Consider the following 19,628-nt stretch of genomic DNA (forward strand, 5'->3'; position numbering starts at 1 on the left):
TGAAAACGGGGGTTGTAAAGTGCCACCAAAGGACTATCCAAGGCACCATTTTTCGAACCTACATTCATCCACACTAGCCACCCGACTTATGAAGCGATGGTTTGGTTCTCCCTATGTTTTGGAGCATTAGGCCTACTTCCTAATTCCTCTTTGTAATTAGAAGACATTGCGCGTCGTTGAGTTGAACCGAATTTTACACACGACCAAGCCCTTACTTTTGGATTGTAGGATTGTGAGTAGTTGGGTGCTATGAGAAAGAGTGTGAACGTTGACTAGGACAATAGTATTGGCAGGTCAGCGAGAAGAGCAGCTCCGACACGACTTTTTGTACCACCAATAAGTGCTTTGCCCCTCCAACCATTGGGTGAACATTTTGCATATAGAAAGTCTTCCTCAATAAGAATCCTAGGGACCAAAATCACTAAAAGTGTACATCTCTATAGCCTCAACCTTGCTCATGCTAAAAACCATCCTCCTCTCAAACTCTACATGTAGAGGTTGCCATCTTGACATGGTTGCAGGGTACTGGGCACCTCAATTGCAAGATGAGCTTTCTTCTTGCAAAGAGATGGTGATACAATGTGGTTAACAAAAGCTGCAAGTTTATGAAGAAAGAGGGGCAGTTTTATTCAAAGAAATGTGCTTGAGGGGATCTTCTATCAGTCTTTGATTGCATGCTAAGGATGCTTTAAGGTGCATCCCTTTGAGCACATATAGAAAATATAATTATCAACAAATTATTATGAGCAAAGAATTTTCTCTTTGCCAGACACCTAGCACAAAACTCTCTTTCTTCTAGTTGCGTTGAGTTAGGCTTGCAAGTTCTAAATCTTTTCTTTTCTTTCTTCAAGTTGTTGATTAAAAGAATCATTAAACTGTTGTAGCAAATGATTCTCCAAACTAAGAATGTCTCTCTCTACGAGAAGGTTATGTGTATAGCCTATAAGTATGTCAAAGGTGGAAACATAAGATGCAATGAAGACAAGAACTGGCTACTGATATGGTGGACACCTCGACTTTGGTCTAGAACACCTGCAATACTACATACAAAAACAAGGCACCTATGGAGAAGCGAGATCATTGCATCTGAGAATGTATCTCTGTGTGTGTGTGTGTGTGTGTGTGTGTGTGTGTGTGTGAGAGAGAGAGAGAGAGAGAGAGAGAGAGAGAGAGAGAGAGGAAAGGCTTTCCATGTTGATAACAAGTTGCTCATACAATTGTCCAAGGGTGGTCTGGCATAGAATTAGCATGCCCAATGGATAGACTCGAGCCCGACCCGAGGTACACACATCTGCAACTAATACTCACAGTGTCAACTGCTCTCGCACACGAGACCACTGACATTGTTTCTCCACGGTCTCCACATGGGTACCACCTCCAACATGCTCTAAGAGCATAGATCTCGTGCACCTCCTTGTAGGTAGGTCTAGATCTGGATTTGGATCTCGGATGAGAAACGCTGCCACTGCATGATCACAAGGCCTCTTAAAGGCTACCCTAAAGAGGTAATGCACCATAGAGAGGGTCTCCACATATTGCAACTGCTGCCCAACAAAAACATTTTGGCTAATCTGGATAACACTGAAGAGCTTGGCAAAAATGCTAGGAATGTTTCCTGTTGTGACTGCCAATTAAGGCTAAATTTACAACCCACCCCCCCTCCTGCCTTCACGCTCCTTATATAGGAATTTTGGATCTCGGATGAGAAACCGTGCCACCACTGCATGATGACAAGGCCTCTTAAAGGCTGCCCTAAAGAGGTAATGCACCGTAGAGAGGGTCTCCACATATTGCAACTGCTGCCTAACAGAAACATTGGGGCTAATATGGAAAACACTGAAGAGTTTCCTGTTGTGACCGCCAATTAAGGCTAGATTTGCAACCCCAAACAACCCCCCCCCCCCCGCGCGCGCCTTTGCGCTCCTTACATAGGGTCTCCAAGACACTGCCCGACGAGCCCTCATTATCCCACGACCTAGAAAAATAGGGAATAATAAGAGAAAGTGGGAAAAGGGCACCAGATGCCCATAGGGCTCATGGAAAAAATGTGACATGGTCGGGGAAGTTTGCTCCCAGTCTGCAGGAGCCTATATGGCTATGGAGCCAAGCCAAAACCCAAGCTAAACATTACTAAGAACAACCCGACATGAGAAAACAACCTCATGCTGGCCAAGCACAAGCATAAAAGAACCCTCTCTAATACCTATCCTTAGGAGAAACTGGAATTGATTGGACGAATCGAGAGAGAGGCCTGAACTTTAACACAGAAGTGCTTTAGGCCTAAGCCTCATCAAGGAAAAGAAAGTGAGCTGTTGGTGATGGGATCTAAGGGATACAATCCACCATATGTCCATAAATCAATGTGCTTCCTTCCACTTGATCTCATTGCTTGAAAAAGTTGAAAAAGAAGAAGGACGTAAGGTATTCCTTTTGCAAAGACCACCATAGGCCTATACGTCTTCCAACTCAACATGAAGATGAATTGGTTTGCGAGACTTGCATGGAAAATATAGAAGAAGAGTGAGTGAGCTATAAATAGCAGCACTAACAACTCTCTATACACTCTATACAAACCCTTCCAATCCACATATTTCTCTCCCTCCCACCCATCTTCTAGTGCCTAGGTAGACACTCAAACCTACATTCATCCACACTAGCCACCCGACTTATGAAGCGATGGTTTGCTTCTCGCTATGTTTTGGAGCACTAGGCCTACTTTCTGATTCCTCTTTGTGATTAGAAGACATTGCGCGTCGCTGAGTTGAACCGAATTTTACCCACGACCGAGCCCTTACTTTTGGATTGTAGGATTGTGAGTAGTTGGGTGCTATGAGAAAGAGTGTGAACGTTGACTAGGACAGTGGTATTGGCAGTTCAGCGAGAAGAAGAGCTCCGACACGCACCCACAACGCTAGAGGGCACACAGTAGAAACAAAAAGCAACACATCTAGAGAGGGTGCACATATATAAAGACAAGAGGCCATCATCGATTGCGAGAGACGGGAATGGGCGGTTTTGTGATAGATTGGTGGTTGGCGTGAACCCCATCCGCCGACTTCTTTAAAAAGTGGGGAGAGAGAGAAAAGGCCCCCCTCCGCCCCTCGGTACCGTGCTTCTTTTTGTGTGGGATTACGAAAAAGGTGATTGGGGCCTCGCGTTCACACGCGATAATTCCGGCGCGATAACGGGTGGCGCGGTACAGGAGACTTCTGTGACGTGGCAGGATTCCGTACATGCTGACGCACGACGCGTGGCCACTCGGGTTACTGCTATGAAGCTTCCTTCTCTCAGCTCAGTTCCTCTCCGCGCCCCTCGCTTCTCGCTCAATCCAAACAAGCCTTCTCATGACGTGGAGGCTCAACCACTGTTCGATGCGAATTAATCAGGCCCTTAACCGTCCTGGATTCGTGCTAATCTGCACACGCACGCCCACTGCACTAGGCCTATACTGTGCAGATCGCCCTCCCTGCCTCCCTGCCTGGCACTACACTGGGCAGCAGCTTTGCCTTGCCCATCACACCTCTCCTCTATCCACGACCTATACACCGGCCAAAGCACCGGCCTCCTCTCTCTAGACACTGTATAGGTCGAGCACGCGCGAAGCACAGCCTAAGTCCCGTCTTTCTCTCTCTACCCCCCACAAGCTCGCACGCGCAATCAGCAAAAGGAGGTAGGGTTTAATCAATCCTTCTAGAGAGAGGGGACAGTATCTTCGTGGCATGGAAGCAGCAGCTAATCCTGCTCACCACGCAACTCGTGATATTGTGAGAGCCGACGATCATCATCAAGCAGCAGCAGCAGCTGCGAGCACCTTTACAAGCTCGTCCACTCAAAGCCCCTATTCTGCTGTATCATCATCCTCACCATCCTCTCGTGCTGATTGCTTGTATAGCAGCAGCGTTCCTCTCTCTGCAGCTTCCTTTGCTGCTGCAGCAGCAGCTTCCCCTCTCATTAATTTTACTTCCTCCGCTAATTACCCTCGCTTACCTCCCTTCAACCCCAGCTTCTTTAACCCCTCCATGGAGAGCCTCCTTAGCCCCTCTCCTTGCTATCCATATCCTTCCTCCTCTGCAGGTGGCCCTGATCAACTCTTTTGGCAAACCTTCATGAACCTTCATTCTCACCACGATCAGAAAGCGTCCCTAGCCTCCACCGCCTCCATTTTCGAGCCTTCTAATCTCTCTATGCTATTACCCTCATCTTGCTCCGCCTCGCGTGTCGATTTTATTGATCCGGGTAATTTCGAGTCGGGATTTTCTAGCTTTTCGCAGTGCTTGCAAGAGGGGATGAACATGGACTCCCTGCACTATAATAACCTCTTTTTCAGGCAGCTGGGAGGTTCCAATAATATTTTGCAGGATGGTAATGACGTCGGGGCTATTCAGATGAACGATGATCCTCTGCCCTCGTTATCTTCGGCCTCACTTAGCCAGAGCTTTGGATACAACGCAGAGAAGTCTCCATTGATGCTGTCATCGCCAAAATCTGTATCATCAATAAATGCCGGCGGCATGGCTGCCAGCACGTCGCATGCAGCGGTCATGCGGCCAGAGCTTAGGCCTCAGCTGGGTGCACATCTACCAAGCCAGCCAATATCGTCATCGATTACGACGGTGAGTATTACGCCGGAGTCAGAGACTGGAATTGCGATAAGGGCAGATAAGGAGGCGCCATCGACGGTGCCAGGAACTCCTGTTTCATCTATATCGAATTCTTTATCTAGCGATGGAGGGGGAGGCCAGCAGGAAGAGCAGGACACGCGAATCATGAGGGAAGCGGGGGAGGCAGCAGCCAATTATATAACTCGCGTCAAGAGAGAGCTGCAGGAAGTTGAAGTCGAAGAGGAGCAAGAGGAAGGAGACGGTATTGCTGCACACGTTGATATGGAGGATTGTGGAGAGAAGAAGCGGCCGTAAGCATGTCTTGCGCCATTGATCTAGATGTGCAGATCTTCTGCTTGTGAGTGCAATTTGAAATTAATGCTTATATTTTTTGGGGGTATGTGTGTATGCAGAGGCATTAAAGGAGGAGGAGGCGGGGGGCGCATGTCGGTGAAAGGAGGAGGAGGGGGCCCGATTAAGAAGAAGAAGCGCGTGCGGGAGGCGAGGGTAGCGTTGATCACCAAGAGTGAAGTGGAGCATTTGGAGGACGGCTTCCGGTGGCGCAAGTATGGTCAAAAAGCGGTCAAAAACAGCCCCTACCCCAGGTACTACATCTAGCTGTCAACCCTCCTTGTTTGATGGTCATGGACTGGTCAACCTTAATCGTAAGATATAATTTCTAAGGTTAACCTTAGTCGTAATTAGATATTTTTACTAGAGAATGCTGAGAGATGAAATGACATTACAGCCGATGATGGGATGACTTCCTTGTTTGCATAGTATACCTTAAACTAAAGCAGGTAGACCCTTGATTTGGTGCAGGCTCTGTATTTCTTGCTTAGCCTAAATATTAGACGATAAAGTCCGATGTCTGTCAAAATTGATCTGTTTTAATTATTGCATTCCTTAATATAATTATCCTCTATATCCGGAGAGCCTTATAGTGTGCATGCATTTAACCCAAGGATGAGCCCTTAAGACCTTGTGCAAGTAATTGCTCTGAGTTGGTTGGGGACTCTCTTTCCATTACCTCTTCCAAATGCTCCTTTGATTTTGCGTCTTTTGTTTTTTATACCGACTCGTTTAGTCCACCGGAAGGTGCCTTCTTCTGTCACAAGAAGTTTTAGACAGATTCTCACAATAATTCCCACATTGTGACTTACCTCAACATCATGAGCTGCTGTGAGGGAGGCACTGCATACCTAGCTAGGTACGATTGGGGGCAGGGGACCGCCGGCCCGGTGGGGGGGGCCGGGGTCCCCTGCCCCCAATCGTATCTAGCTAGGGGGCTGGTGGTCCCCTGCCCCCAATCGCAGCTAGCTAGGTATGCGGTGCCTCAAGCTCATGATGTTATGCATTGTATGAAAAACACTCCGTTTGCTGATACGAGAAAAGTCCTAAATTTCTCTTCTGTGTGTTAGTCCTCATCTGACCAATAGATGGTTGAAAATCATATTTGCATGCTTTACCGAGCGCAAGTTTGCTTTCCTACATCTTCTTCTTCCCTCTACTAAAATAGGCCGGTACTGGTATTGGTACAGCTGGTGGATCGACAATACTATTTCTGTTCAGCCTTCGTTTGTGTGCTCCCTTAATCAGTGCGCGTGGCCGCATTATAAGGTCGAGGGACTAGTTGTGGGTGAATCATGCATGATGCCGCCGGTTTTGTTAGTGATAACAAGGGAGTTGGCAATGTCATCGCCATCCACTTCGGATGCAGCATGAATATTCTGCAGAGGGTCCAGACCAGTCACTAAGTGGCATGGGGTATTTAATGAAGTGGGAGAGATGGGATCGACGGTTGGGAGTCGAGCGCAGGAATCCCGAGGCAGGTGGACGGTCGGAAAAAAGCGGTCAACGCCCACCATTTGAATCGAACCCATGACCTGCCCGTTGAGAGGTGGACGCTCTAACCACGCAAGCGTGTGGGTTTTGATGGCATCCAAGGCGAAACAAACCCTTATACTGTAGACGCAAAATCGAAAAAGTAAACTCGGACTAGATTTGACGGTGCATGATGTTTTTGAATTTTGAGTCTGTCTGCGCATTGTCGATCCCATCGCTTGGTCTTCATTAAAGACCCCACGGTCTTTAGTGCTGAAGGTCTAGGGTAAAGGAGCCAGTTTAGAGACACTCAAGAAAAAAAGAGTAATTTTGGGTGGGATTTTGCAAATTTGGTCATATTTGAATTTTGAAATTTGCATGAGATTCCTCATGCAAAGGCGGATTAGGTAATACCAAGATTGATATTTTTTTAATTTAATTTGGGCATTCAATTTGAGAAAGTTTAAATTTTGAGGTCTTTTAGGGGTTAGAAACACCCAAGGCCCAGTAATGGTACAATTTTCAGCAAATCACAAGTTGACACATAAGCAAGATTCCTAGCATATTCCAAATTTTTGTCTCTAAATTGGGGCATGCATGACTTTTAAAAGGCACATGTGTTACAAATGGCTCCTTTACCCTATGCCACACCTAGAAAATTGTTCCAATATTAGCCTCAAGTTGTTTTTTATGGGGCACCCTTTTTTTCCCGAGAACTAAATGGTCATGTTACCCATGATACCTCGTGAAGCTTACAATTAGGCAAGGAAACTACCCATCGAAGAAGGTTTAGAAAAGACATACCTCTTGAACTACTTCGCAGTGTATTTTTTGAAGGGTAGCTCACATTTTTACCCCTTAAAAACGGCCTAAAATGCCCGGCAAAAGGCAACGCTGACCAAGATACACACCACATAGCATAAAGGAAAGGATGAGGCTTATATTTTACAAAAAATAGAGTTTCATTACACGGAAAAGGGATATACAAACGTAGTGGCCGTAGGGCAAACTAAGCACCTTTGCACAAAATACTGGTTTTCGGGCAAATTTTGGGTGATTGCACTTTTTGGTTCACTCTTTTCATTGCTTTACTTTGGACTTCAGCAATATTTGTCCACTATAAGACAATATGGTCGTAGTAGTTGGGATCACCATATATAAGAATGGACTTTACCCAGAGGAACATTCATGCCATTTGGAAAGCCCTCCATGTGGACTATCCAAATGGTATCCTTCTTTCTCAATCTTCAAGTAAACATGAGAATTAGCATGTGACAACTAATACCCCTTAATCTTAATTCGTGTTTATTGTTTAAACCTAACATGTTTCCAGCATTCAATAAAAAAGGGCCTACTACCATAAGAGCACCTCTGTCTCTCAAGAGGTCTAAAGACTCTTCACACACATTGTGTAGCTCTCTTGAGAAAAGAGCGACATTCGTAATTGCAGCACCTTTTGATTGATTGTGCATATTTCAACTCATTGAAGGGTTGGATGTGTAAGGATGTGGTCCATTGCGATTATGCCTCCAATCATGTAAGCAACAAATATCTACAATTGGGCTTGGTAACAAACACCTTTGTTATCTCCTGGGAAGACTAAAAAAAGAGGAAAATGCAGGCTATAGTAGTGCGGTTTTCTCATGTCCCATAGAATACATTAACATCCATCTAAGCTCGGTCTGATACGCTGCATTTTGGGAATAAACATTGGTCCATAAGCCTAGCAATAGAATCCACATGGCTCAGAAGCCAGCGGGAGGTTCTTAAGTGTGATCCACACTAGACACAAGTTCATAATCTCTTCATTCGGGCAAAATTCGAACGTCCAAGGCATGGGGTACATAGTATGAAGCTCCCAAGACGCCCTATCTAATAACAAGGTCATGCACTGTATGCTCGGATAGACACTCGGCCACATAGTCGAAGCCTTTGCCAAGAGTTGTGAAGTGGCAGATGGAATCTCTATATACTCTTCGTCGCTGCTGCTGCCCAATCCCATAATCCTTTGACAGACATCCACCGGCCCATAAATTACATGACTACTGAGTGGGAGCAACATGCCTCTACGCCCTGTAAAGCTAGCTTGTGGTTGAAGTTAGCTTGCATCACAATGCCATCATCATGTACTATTAATTATCTCCTTAACATTCAATACTAGTGTTGTATCTGAGCCACAAAAGTGGCTTGGTCTAGTATATGCTAAACGATTATAAAAAATGCCCATTAATACAAATCTCTCATAGATGCTTCATTTAAATAAGTAAAAGGGAAATAGAACCAGTCCGCCTTGTGACCGTGGAGGCGAGCACGAGCAGAAGACGGGGCAAACTGCAAGCAGGAGCACGGGGCAAACTGCAGGCAGCATGAGCAAGGCTGAGAATAGTGAGGGAGCAGTCCGGAAGGCCAGACGAAGTTATTTTTTCAATGTATAAGGTCTCCATCGTAGGTCGCTTCATCTTGCTGGGCGAAGTGGTGTATGTGGGCGACGCATTCTGAGCGTGCCCTGTCGAGGTCGATTCTTGCTGGTGCCTCTATCTCGACTTTTGCAGATGCGCTTCCAAATCTTGGTGATGGCGCATCTTGGGAGATTCGCTATGGTAAAATAACGATAGCTACCAGTATGTAGAGGAGTGTGGTTCCCTTTGCACTTTCTTAGGTTCAAGACATTGTGTGCACAGGAGAATTGCACAAGAGATAAGAGATTTAAATTAAATGGTGGTAAGCCTGTATTTTATAAGAAGCTATCTCATTTCTGGGAGACAAGCTATCGGTACACTTTGGCATCGACAATCGTAACGAATATTCACAGTACAAGTTGCTATGAAATCCTAAAGGCACTTCCTATATATTGAAGAATATGGGAGATCAGAATCCCACTGAGATTCAAGAATATCTTCATTATATTGAAGAGAATGGAGTATAGGAGGGCCTCTTTATTTGGTAATTTGAGGAAATACATAAAACTTAATCAAGCTTTGACCAAAGTCTAGAACGTTGGGCTAGATAGCCGAGACACGCCTATATAAAAATGCTTTTGCTTTTTTTCTTGAAGAGCATATGAAATTTTTACTAGGTTTGGTTGGATTTTCTCTCCCCTACAAAAGTACTTGTTTGTGATCTATATCCTCTTCACACACATAGACACCCCTTGCGTTGCAACAATAATGACAAAAAGCGATTACTGTTTCTTAAAAATCACATTTTACCCGTATCAAAAAATGTTAATGCCTATCTAGCTTCAAATCGATTACCTCTTGTTCGTGTTGGATGATATCTTGTTTTAACAATCATGCCCAAAGTCTTCTATTTTTAGTGGGCCGCTTATATGTACTTAATTTGATCTCTTGAGGGTTATTTGCCTAGGTTATCCGTGCCTAATAGGTTCAAAAATTCAAATCCTTGTCTGATATTGTGCTATAAATTGAAAGCAATTACTTACATGCAGTCTATCCTTCAAGTGGCATTACCTCTCGAGCGAGAGTGTGTTGGAATATGGCTTGCACCTCTCCGCTAATTAGCAACATTATACAATTGGAACCCTTTGCTACTTCTTCAATTATCTTCGGCTCACAACATAATCCGACTCTACATCACGGATGTAGTAGCGATCCTTGCTATCGATCTCTCATGCATCATAGCCCTCTAACTATGTGTATGGCTTAAGTGCTCGGTGTTTGGTGAACTTCACCCCCCTTCCACCCCAAACGCCCTCCCAAAGGAACCATCCCAAGAGGGGGGGGGGGGGGGGGGGGGGGGGGGGGGGGGGCGTGTCAATTAATTATGTGACCTATGAGATCGAATCAAGCATGCCACATGTTGTATATTGAGCTCTATGCTTGAGGATTGTGGACATGAGGGTGTCAATTGAGAGGCCACGAAGTGACTAGGAGAGAGAGGTATATAGGGAGTGGTCTAGGCTGAAAATGTGAAGAAAGCAAGCTCAATTGTGATTAAAAGACGAGAACTCAAGTAGAGTATAATGCTAAGACATAGCTCGATGAGTACCCACTCTTCTTGTAGAGAGCATGCTTTTGTAATTGGAGGCAATGCGGACTTAGTGTATTGAATAAAGCGCAAGCCTCCAAATTCTTCCAATGCCAAGGACATCTGTGTTGTAAGAAAGGCTCATTCGTTATAGGGTCTAGTGTTGTGGCTGGTTGGAACCTCAAGGTAAAGGTATTTGAAACTATATACTACTTCGAGTGTTTGTTGATTATACACAATGCATGGCTTCTATTTGTTGAGAGTGTTCACAAGCATAGCCTTGTCTTTGAGGCATTCACCAGCAAACCATTATGCAAACAAAAGTTTTCAAGGATGGTCATGAGCTTTTGTGCATCTTTTGGAGGAAGAGCCACAAGCACTATATGTGCATATACCAAAAGCATGAGCGCAACATTATCAATAAGAAGTTCTTCAATCCTTCTTCATGCATATACTCCATACCCATGTGCTTCAGTTCATGATTGCCTAGCCCAAAGAGAGTTGATGAAAGTTGTTGTCTTGCTTAACACCAATATTGCTTTGACATTTTTTTGGAAGTTCCTCAAAAATTCTATCAAACCTAGATATATAGTTGTTGCTTGTAACACCTCTTTAAGTGAGGTTTCCAAATGGCTTTGGTATTGTTAAAATCCATTTTGCCAAAGCATAAATGAACTTTGATAAATTCTTTGAAAGAACCTACTGACTCAAGTTGGATTTTGAATAATTAAATAAATCTCATCCCTCTTGTAAATTTTTTGAACTCTTCAAGAAACATCAATGAGAAATCATCTTCTTTATGTCTCTAAACTTTTGACTTTACAACGCTATATATGAAGCTGAATTTGGAGGACCTCAAATTCAGATTCATTAAGTCTCTTATCTCAAAAAAATTCACTTACAAGGTTGAGAAGGATAGATACAAGGCATTGTTAGTAGAAAAGTTTGCCTTGAACTTTGACTTTTTGTGATTAAAAAGTAAGAATGTTGATATAGACAAAGGGAGAGAGATCTTCACCAAGATTATAGATGGCATCGACAACATATCTTGGCTTGCTTTCTCTTTTGGATAATTTATATATATTATATAACCGAAGGTGACTCTTTTTTCAAGCAAACAATTGGTATCCTTATGGGCACCAACCCTGTTGTGTTTCTTGCCTATTTCTATATTTTTACATATGGTTTTGATTTTATTGAGCATCTTGTTCTTGCTCTTTTTAAATTATCTTTTTGTTTCCGACATTCCTTCTTTTCAAGATTTTATGTACTTGGATTTGAGTTCTGTAGGTATTGGAGGAGTTTATTCTAAAGAGTTTTGTGAACTTAATTGTACCACAAATTATAGTGATTGTTGCGTCTTTTTCGACCTTATGATTTTTCAAACTCCGTTGAGATATGTGAGGCATACATATGCCAAATTACATGCCATATGTATGCCTCACATATCGTCGAACATCTCTCTTTTTGCTAAAGATGGTGTCAATTTTTTTCAACTATTCAGATTTTCTCACCTTCATTTTAGTAAATCTAATTTTTTGGTTTATTCGTGCCATCTTATTTCTTTACTTAATTTGTTGAGAAAGGATACTCACTCAAAAGAATCATAAAAAACATTCCTTTCCATTTTTGGATTCTCCCACATGTATCCTCTTGATGGTAAAGAGATCAAAAGATGAACACGAAAGATCGAGTACCGTGTCGCGACATCTTTGGTCGAGCAATGAGCATATATGAATGACCATTTTTTTGGGTTCTCCCACATGTATCCTCTTCATGGTAAAGAGAGAAGATGTACATGAAAGAGAATTGTGCCGCGACATCTTTGGTGGAGCATACAGTTTCTTGCAATGCATACACACATCTGTGAATAACAAATTCTTCACACTTTTCTTTTAAGCTTTAGTTTCCATTTTCCATGTTCTTTGTTTTTGTTGTAGAAGTGCATGGTATAGTTTCCAGTTTCCATGTTCTTTGTTTTTCTTGTAGAAGTGCATTGTATGCATGTACCATATGCATGCTTTTGTCAAGTCTCTTATCATTGTTTGCAACCAAACCCATTTCAAACAATCCTGCATCCTTCATCTTGACATTGTTAATCAAACCATTTCTTCTTTAGGCTGTGTTTGTTGAATGTACGAGGCAAGCACAAAATAGGCTCTCAAAGCTTCCATGGCTTACTCAGGCACTCAAATTTAGTGTTGGTTTATATTCTTGTTCAGTGTGCTAGAATTTGCTTTCATGCATGTTGCGAGTGTACGAGTGTAGTTTTCAAGATCTTCATATTCAAATCCTCTATAAACACATGACAAGGGCACAATTTCAAGGTGCTGGTACTGATAGGTGGAAATGTGGTAGGCCATTTACAAAAGTCATGAATGAAGATGAAGTTTGGAAGAGGTGTCAAATGCATGTGATATGGAGGGGTTACATATGGTTAAGCGCCTCATGAGCTTACATTGTCTTCATTCATGACAAAGGGAGTTAATTGCTGTGTCTTTAGTGGAGCAGTTGTCAAAAATAGGATGGTTTTTATTGAGAAATTTAGGCCACATTATGCCCTGATTTAGTGGCCACACGACAGCAGCAGTCATGGAAGTGATATGCGATTTTTCTAGTGTAGATGTTGTTGCCACTTATACATGCTAAAAATGTTCACGGCTGGATAATAGCTGTGAACATTTTTAGCCAGAGGAGGGCTGGATAATAGCTGATTATCCTCCATGTGCTAATCTTGAAATTTTGCAGCTGAAGTTAATCAAATGATAGGATTCTAATTAACTCATGATAATTTGTAGAGATTTCTGAATTTGTCAAAATTGAAATAAATAATGATGATTAGGAATTTGATGTATATGCAGGAGCTATTACAGGTGCACAAATGGAAAATGCTCTGTAAAAAAGAGGGTGGAAAGATCGTTTGAGGATCCGAGCATGGTGATAACAACCTATGAGGGGCAGCATAATCACCACAGTCCGGCACTTTTGCGAGGATCGGCGGAGCTCATGCTAGCAGCAGCAGGCGGTGGCAGCAGCCACCACAGTCTGTTTCTTGATACCATGCAACAAGCAGCAGCTCTAGATCATCACAACCCTCATTTCTTGAACCCCCCATCATCGCCTTCCTCGACGTCAACCACGGCGCCGCACATTATCGAATCTGGTGAGCATCATCCTAGTAATAGTCATCACCACCATTACCACCAACAACCTGCTCAGTTCTCTGGTTTTCCTTCTATGAGCGCGCTCCCCAATTTGAGCAACTTCCCTTTAGCATCAACATCTAGTAGAGGAAGGACCGTCTGCGATTTGCCGATGCATCAGGATAACAGTAAGATGCATAAATTGTTACCACTGGCAGTGGCTTCACAACAAATGCCAACGAACCTGCTACAATCTGTACGGCGGGCGCCTGCAGCGAGGGCCGCCTCCACAGCCACATTGCGGCCACCGCTGCCGGCTCCTCTAGTAGAATCTTATCCTACGTCTGCCCAAGAATCACATACCTCTGATCAGGGCCTGCTTGAGGACATGGTTTCGTTCGGAGCTAGAAATAATTAGGTGGAACAGGCTTCTGGTACATAGATCAACAGCCATTAAAGCTGGTGAAAATGCTGTTTTTCATGACTAACTGATCTGGATTTTGCAAGATAGGGAAAGAAAGTGCCGCATTTGGCTTCCAGATGATCATCATATATACATGTTTATATTTATGCCTCTTAACGCTTGTAACACACGCATTACTTTGCACTCTCATGTTATACATACGTTTTTATCTGTTGTACAGTTTAACCACCATGGTCCCTTTGATCGAGAGCTACAACTACAGAACGTGATGGGCAGAGAGAGAGAGAGAGAGAGAGAGAGAGAGAATTTTAACGTCGTAGTCTCTTGAGAATAGAGATTTTATCGTTGTAGGAACAGTCCCAAGAGACCTCAAAGATCTATCCGACAGGTCTTGAACTCAAGACTTATACTTGCGAGGGAATTGGGATAACAGATCTATCATACTTGGACAATAGAAAGGTTGTGTGTGTGTGTGTGTGTGAGAGAGAGAGAGAGAGAGAGCATTTCGACTTAGGATAAAGGGGCTAATAATGCATTAGTGAGATGGACGTCTCCCTAATAAATATAGTGACCTGGCGTGAGTAGTGGGATACATAAGATTTGATGGTGGGAGGGTTATCTGCACTAGTTTGTAATCTTATTGGTTGCTGCGAGCATTCAATCCCATGTGGCAAATACCCCTTGACCGTCTTGCTGTTGGAACCCAATTTTTTAACGAAGAAAGTTTTTCGCACGTCACACGAGCTGTCAAAGCTCGAGAGGTTCACTATGTGTAAAACTACCATATCACGTGCATTCAGGACATGTTTGTAAAACCTTTTATCTGTAAATTTTGTTAAGAATATAATGTACCTTTTCTTTTAAAATCTGTAAGTTTTTTCAAATTTAAAAAAATAATGCCCTTCTATATATGTATTTTTGTCAGTTTCAAGAACTTTAAATACCATTCTGTTGAACTCACGTGATAGGTTACATTTTTATTAGGTGACCTCCCTGGGTGTCAAAGACGCCATGGCAACCTAAAGTTTTGCTGCAGGTATGTCTTTGCCCCGCTATCCTTTGTGCCTAAAGAGCTCGAAACTCTGTAGCAGGGAAAAAAGGTGCGCGAGCCTCGTTTAAGGGTTTCGAAATTGGGGGGGTTTACCATAGGTATCACACAAATTGAAAGAACAAAGCATTTATCCAAGAGGTCTTGAGCTCAAGACTTTAGGTTGTTTATAAACCATATGATGCTTCCCATCCCAAAATGGGATGAGCATGCTTGCATTTACACACTAAGCACTAAGCGCTAAGCTTAATTTTTAAATTTTTGTAACTTGCGAACTGTCAGATGAAGCCTCCATCTTATTGGTTGCGCACACTATTTTGGAGGGTTAGGTTAGCCACTCACTTCCACTTATGGATGGATAACCAAAGTTTCGCTTCCGAAGGTTTTGGGCTCGCCTTTGTTTGTGGAGCTAATGCATTGAGGTCTCATGTTGTCCACATTGGAACTTGCTAATGTTGCATAAAAGTTTGTTGCCTTTGTGTTAATGGCTTTAAAAGAGAGGGAAGAAGAGAAGTTTGGACGTCAAAGGAATGTTCTCAAGTTTCTTTAAGAGAGAGAGAGAGAGAGAGAGAGAGCGAGCGACACTAGAATGCTTGGATGGCTCACCCAAAATTGTAGATGTATTACATGAGTTCAATAGGAGGGATACATTCCATAAAGAGGTAGGGATACTTGTCTACGGGTTTTTAAATTCAATTCATAAAAAAAACTTGCTTCCTGAGAAATAGGGATTATTTATTCACAAAAATATTACGTGTGGATGGGGGTGTGGAGGGGATTATAAACACGTCTAAGAACGTACGCGATCTAGAAAATTTCTTTTGGGTCATTAGGAGAAATTTGGACTCGGTTTTGGGCCTGTAAGAAACATGAACTCAGCATAGAGAGAGGTAATTTTGAAAAATACAAAAGTAATTTTTTGAATTTTATTTCTCATGATACATACGTAAAATGCTTTTCGAGAGCCCAACTTAAGTGTGCACAAAAATTCCATGTCCATGAATCTTAATGAGTGATGTGATGTGCGATGAGAGAAAACACATAAGAGATGTTTTCAAAATACAAAAAGAAATACATCGGATGCATCTGGAACGTCAAAAAACCTTAGGATAGCACTTTAAAATGCTCAAATTTGACGTTTCAAGTTTAAATTGTGAGTAGCTCATAAAAAGGTGATTGATGCTTGCGCGATATGTACACATACAAGTACCTCACTTTATAGGATAGTACCAATGGGTCATAAAAAGGCGTATCAAGCGCCTTATTTTTTTGGTGATAATGACAATTTCACAAGAATGGTAAAGGCTTTTTCTACATAACGTTCGCTTTCTTCCTATTGGCTGAGGAGCATTCTCTCACTAGAGCTAAAAGGCCCAAAAATGAGTCCAGTTCTTCCCTAATGTAAAATGCCCAAGTTTAGAAAATTATTCTAGACCCATAGGAGGATACAAACTATACTAAACTTGTAGATAGATGAGAGGAGGAACCTCCCCGGAAGGATCTCTAGTTTTGGAGGACGTTCTTACCACCTTCTATGACCTTAAAATATTTTTTTGCAATAACTTGATTATATCTGGTTGTCAATCTCCTTATCCATCATATTTTATCACTTCATTGGCTCCTCAAATTTTAGATTTTGTGATGTTCAATAGGATATGTTTAATCACGTTTTTTGGATGTATAATACAATGGTCCATATTAAACGAATGTATAACAGTTGGAGATGATTTAGAATTTAGAATTTTAGAAATAAAAATACTTGAGCTTTTACTCACACTAAGAGATAATTTAGGCTTATATGAGCTACTTTAGAGCTTAGAATTTAGGATGAGTAAGATTATTCGATCTTGTTGTGTTAGAGTTGTTGGCTCACACTTCAAGATGAATATAGATATATAAATTTATCAGCATCCTTGTGTTGGAGATTTGGATTTGGTGTACTTAAGTTGAGACATACAATTGAACGAAATCTTGGATTGCTAGAAATGGATACACTTTCCTATACATGATCATAACGCATGGTGATTTTTTGGCAAGTCTTTATTGCATCCAAACTCGAACGGTGCAGGCTTCAATGCCGGAGTGCATTACAGCCGTTTAGTTTCAAAAGAAGTAGTTGAAGAGATGATAACTCAAAAAAAAATTCGTAAGTTGAAAGGGAGGCTGCTTACCTCCTTCATGAACGAGAATCAGCTGGAACCAATGGAAGTGCAAGCAATACTTGATGAGAGTGGCATCTCGCAGATGGGATACAGGGCACTCTTCAAAGCATTAGCTAAAAAGTCTCAAAATAAACTATAGAGAGGATCATTGCTGCCAAAGCCATCACATGTAAAGGCTGCTCGCCAGCACGTAAACGATGAGGTGTTTGAGAAACTTGGGTCACCATTCCATATTGAAGCAACGTTCTTAGGCAAGGACGGCAGAGAGGTACAGTTTAACGAGCACAACAACCTCTTCGTTGATCTTGAAGCATTGCAAAGGTATGCAATTCACTTCTTTGACATCAGTCGAGAGGAGTGCGGTGGGGTTCTTAAGTTTGTTTTGAAGCTCGACGAGTGCGAGGTCCTGAAGAACAAGAAGCTGGAGAGAGTCACCATTACCCTCATGAATAGAGCTCTTGATCCATCAATAACGAAAGAGGATCCATGATACTTCAGCGTGCAATCCGAAAACAACCTTCTAACTCTAGGATCATTTCAGGTATACTTCTTTCACTCTATGATAACAAAAATATTGATTATTTGGTTGTTGATTTTTTGTTTTCGTTTTTCACTGCAAGCATTAGAGGGAGTGCTCTCAGACATTGGTTTGCATGGAGGCAATGTCAAAATCGAAGAGGACCCTAAGATGTTTCAAAGTCGGTACAAGGTACCTAGGAAAGCATCGATAGGCAGCGTGAAGGCAAGAAGGTTTCTTGGGTTTAGTCTCAAAGATTCAGATAGAGAAGACAGGAGAAACCTGTTCAACAAATGGAAACAGTTACATAAAGTGGTTAAAGACAATGCTGGTGGTGGGGCAATCCAGAATCACAAGGCGAACGTGTGGAAATCACTAGATAAAATTTTCCACTACGTTGAGCAGCATTCTTGGGACCAAAGTAAGCTTACATCATTTCAAGCAGCCTTGCTGGATTGGAAAAAGGCTTACCTTACAGGGTGGGGTAGGCAAATAACACACATTACATGGTGGGTTAGCAGTCTACGGATACAAAACAAAATTTTAAATTGTACTCTACTGACCATTTTGTTTTATTTCAATGCAACACATACTATTCAACCATGGTCCATATTTTGCCAAGACATACGGCTCACTATCAATATGGTCCACACAAGGCATGGAAAAAACCCACTACATGGCAAGAACAGGTTATTTTAAGCACACTAGACATGGGGGAGGAAAAGACAAGGCCAATAGCCTATTAGAGTTACACCAATGGACTTATAGACAACTAATTCATAGAGCAAGGCAGAAGGAACTTCTTAAGAGTTCAGAAATTACACGGTCTTTACAACACATCCGCAAAGAGAAGAAACATATGGCTTAGGGAGGTTCAAATGCGGCGGAGCGCCATGCGAGGTGGCGATGGTCACGAGCCAAGAGCGGGAGAAGATGGACCTGAGACCGTAGTTTTTATCCTCTTCGATGCACCTCCTTCTTCCTCACTTTGTACCTCTTCGATGTGCAAGCTCTGTAGACGATCTTGTTCCTCTATTGATGGCAACATCCCCACGGGCATCAGGCGTCTTCTTTCCCTCAGAAACAGCCGCTTGTTGTATGGATCTAAGCTTTCCGGGTCTTCAACCCCTACAGCCAGAGCTTGAGCTGTGTAGGACATGAAATAGGGGGCTCTGAGTACTTGGCACCCATACCCAATGCCAAATATGCATAGAGCAAACTATTTCTCAATCAGAATTAGTCTTTCTGCGTTTAGTGGGAGGGGGTGCCTACCACACAATCTTGTAATAACTTTCATTGCAAATAGTGGGAACTTTGCATTGTCATTGGAGTATTCCTTGTGGTATATTATGATCTACATAAAAATTATAATGAATTTATGGGCCGTAAGTGAGATGAGTACAATTGCCAAGTACTTGAATTGTTTCTACAAACCTTTTTGTGGTTGAAACGCCCGATGTAGTGAGACAACGCTGCATCATTGCCTTGGACTCCGGTGACAAGCCCTTGCCGTGATTCTCCCGCTCTTCTAAGGAAACTATCATCATACACTAACACCTGTCAACAAAAAAATTGATCATGATATTTTATCACTGGGCCATCTCCAATACCATTTGAATGCACGACAAAAGTTACCATCTGATTCTCGTCCATTTTTCAGCATCGACCTTTCCCACAAGTGAATAGACTGATTATTCATTACCTGATCTCTAGGTGCCATGGGCCTATCCATGTTTTCCAAGCCGAGTTGTTTTGTTGTCGATTCAAACTGCTCATCTGTTGGAAAATTGGCCTCTCTGGACTTCACTTCATTGAATGTATCTTTGATCAGTTTCCACCCTGAAGTGAACTGTGAGTCGCGGACAACTGTGTCAGCAATAAGATGTTGGTCCACTCCATCATCATCCACAAACCCCATGTCT

The 19,628-nt window shown here is 42.5% G+C and overlaps 1 protein-coding gene across 1 annotated transcript; it reads left to right on the plus strand.

Annotated features, from left to right (window-relative positions):
- The first annotated feature begins 3,200 nt into the window (after positions 1 to 3,200).
- On the plus strand, positions 3,201 to 14,192 carry LOC147455188 (uncharacterized). The gene is made up of 3 exons (XM_086514020.1): positions 3,201 to 4,912; positions 5,015 to 5,206; positions 13,274 to 14,192. The coding sequence occupies exons 1-3, from the start codon at positions 3,720 to 3,722 to the stop codon at positions 13,971 to 13,973; spliced, it is 2,085 nt and encodes a 694-aa protein (XP_086370146.1). The 5' UTR covers positions 3,201 to 3,719; the 3' UTR covers positions 13,974 to 14,192.
- The last annotated feature ends 5,436 nt before the right edge of the window (positions 14,193 to 19,628 follow it).

This window comes from Adiantum capillus-veneris, chromosome 6 (genome assembly GCF_014529385.1).
Source record: "Adiantum capillus-veneris isolate H3 chromosome 6, ASM1452938v2, whole genome shotgun sequence".
In the NCBI taxonomy this organism is placed as follows: Eukaryota; Viridiplantae; Streptophyta; class Polypodiopsida; order Polypodiales; family Pteridaceae; genus Adiantum; species Adiantum capillus-veneris.

Bases quoted from the DNA above. Each gene is read 5' to 3' on its own strand.
- LOC147455188 (XM_086514020.1), top strand. From the start codon at position 3,720: ATGGAAGCAGCAGCTAATCCTGCTCACCACGCAACTCGTGATATTGTG. The intron at 4,913-5,014 runs GTAAGCATGTCT...GTGTGTATGCAG, and splicing joins TGTGGAGAGAAGAAGCGGCC to AGGCATTAAAGGAGGAGGAG. The intron at 5,207-13,273 runs GTACTACATCTA...ATGTATATGCAG, and splicing joins AAAAACAGCCCCTACCCCAG to GAGCTATTACAGGTGCACAA.